At 40.7% G+C, this 1,999-nt stretch overlaps 1 protein-coding gene across 2 annotated transcripts in view; it reads left to right on the top strand.

Annotated features, from left to right (window-relative positions):
* Positions 1-1,999, top strand: part of LOC104990182 (cytochrome P450 2C19-like) — a 93,790-nt gene that overhangs the window by 22,013 nt on the left and 69,778 nt on the right. For both annotated transcript variants that reach the window (XM_010842159.1, XM_010842160.1), the window contains exon 6: positions 491-632. In XM_010842159.1, coding sequence (XP_010840461.1) covers positions 491-632 — 142 coding nt within the window. The remainder of the gene's footprint in view (positions 1-490; positions 633-1,999) is intronic.

The raw sequence follows: 1,999 nt of genomic DNA, 5'->3' as shown, positions 1-1,999 counted from the left end.
TCTCAAATCATCCCACCCTCTCCCTCTCCCACAGAGTCCAAAAGACTGTTCTATACATCAGTGTCTCTTTTGCTGTCTCGTATACAGGGTTATTGTTACCATCTTTCTAAAGTCCATATATATGCATTTACTGTATTGGTGTTTTTCTTTCTGGCTTACTTCACTCTGTATAATAGGCTCCAGTTTCATCCACCTCATTAGACCTGATTCAAATGTATTCTTTTTAATGACTGAGTAATACCTAATACTTTTCTCATTATTCCCCACTTGTTTATATATTTTCCTGATTTGCTTTAGTTCTTGTATGTAGTTTTCTTCAGCTCTTTGAGCCAGTTTCAGACATGAATTTTAAAGTTTTTATCGAGTAAATCCAATATATCTGGGGTTAATCAGGAATGATTTGTGTCAATTTGTTTTTTACCTGTTAAAGGGCCATGTTTACCTGCTTTTGGTAAGCTTTCTAATTTTTAAAAAATCAAATCATTCCTAGGAAAAACACAATCATCAGTCAGAATATACATTTGAAAACCTGACAATCACTGTATCTGATTTGTTTGGAGCTGGGACAGAGACAACGAGCACCACACTGAGATACGGACTCCTCCTCCTGCTGAAGCACCCCGAAGTCACCGGTATGATAACATGGTGGGCAGGGTGATTTCAGGAAAGATATTGGAAAGAGACCAGGAGTGCTTTCCACCTTGTTTCTCTTACGGTGGTAATTTAGTCTCTAAGTAGTGTCCAACTCTTGAGACCCCATGGACTATAGCCTGCTGAGCTCCTCTGTCCATGGGATTTCCCAGACTAGAATACTGGAGCGGTTTGCTGTTTCCTTCTCCAGGGGGTCTTCCTGACCCAGGGATCGAGCCCAGGTCTCCTGCATTGCAGACAATCTCTTGGATTGCAGGCAGATTCTTTAAGGACCGAGCCACCAGGGAAGCCCTTAAATCTCTGTTTGAGCACCTTAATGTTTTTCAGATTTAGTGAAGGAAAAGTAATGGGACATCTTAACATAGCAGGATGACAGGAGTGAAGACACTGTGAAAGGTAGGAAAATCAACACAGCAGCATCTGGGTTTCATGGGAGGTCATGTGTAGCAGGCATAGCCAGCATGAGTTGGCCTGCAGTTGCATAATGGCTTTCTTATGGAAAGATCACTCTGGAGTTTCCCCATTCTGAAAATGCAGTGTCCTAAAGCCAGGGCACAGAAAGTGGAAATTCTGCTTATTGAAACATAAATGGAAATCCTGGGAATTCTGTGAGATTGCCTGATGAAATTTTCAGTGTTATGAGGGCTTTAAAAAGTTATATTGACAGGGAATTGGTTTAAGATGTGCATATAAAGGAATTTTATTAGTCAAGAGGTTTATTTCCAGGAAAATATTTCTTACCAAAATAAGAGTTTGGTAGTGGTGGGGGTTGGGATCAATAATTTTATCCCTTGCAAATAACTTTTTGTTAGAAATTAACTTTTAAAGAGTTAACAGTTGTGAACAGCAGTTTAGAAATACATATGATCTTCTGTCATGTTAGGGTTTCAGTAAAATGACCATAGCCTCTTAACAGGCCAGAGTTGGCTTTTTAAAACTGGAGAGGCAGCTAACACATCTTCAACAAATTTTTGAAACACAGAGCATATTGAGATGTGACAGTGAAATCAGACAGAGAATGAAGTTATGGCCTACATGTCAGAAGAGAAAGTTGTATAATGAGGAGAGTCATTTGTGTCCTTACCATCCTGTAAGTTTCAGTATTTAGAAGTACCAAGAATCAAAGAGGATAGAGGGAGAAATAGGCTGATAAAGGTAGCTGATCCAGCCATGACCCTTTCAGTTCAGTTCAGTTCAGTCACCCAGTCATGTCCGACTCTTTGAGACCCCATGAATTGCAGCACGCCAGGCCTCCCTGTCTATCACCAACTCCCAGAGTCTACCCAAACCCATATCCATTGAGTCGGTGATGCCATCCAACCATCTCATCCTCTGTTGTCCCCTTCTC

This window comes from Bison bison, unplaced genomic scaffold, assembly GCF_000754665.1.
Source record: "Bison bison bison isolate TAMUID 2011002044 unplaced genomic scaffold, Bison_UMD1.0 scf7180017864172, whole genome shotgun sequence".
Classification (NCBI taxonomy): domain Eukaryota; kingdom Metazoa; phylum Chordata; class Mammalia; order Artiodactyla; family Bovidae; genus Bison; species Bison bison.
The sequence above is the reverse complement of the archived record's forward strand: the minus strand, read 5'-3'. Positions and strand labels throughout refer to the sequence as shown.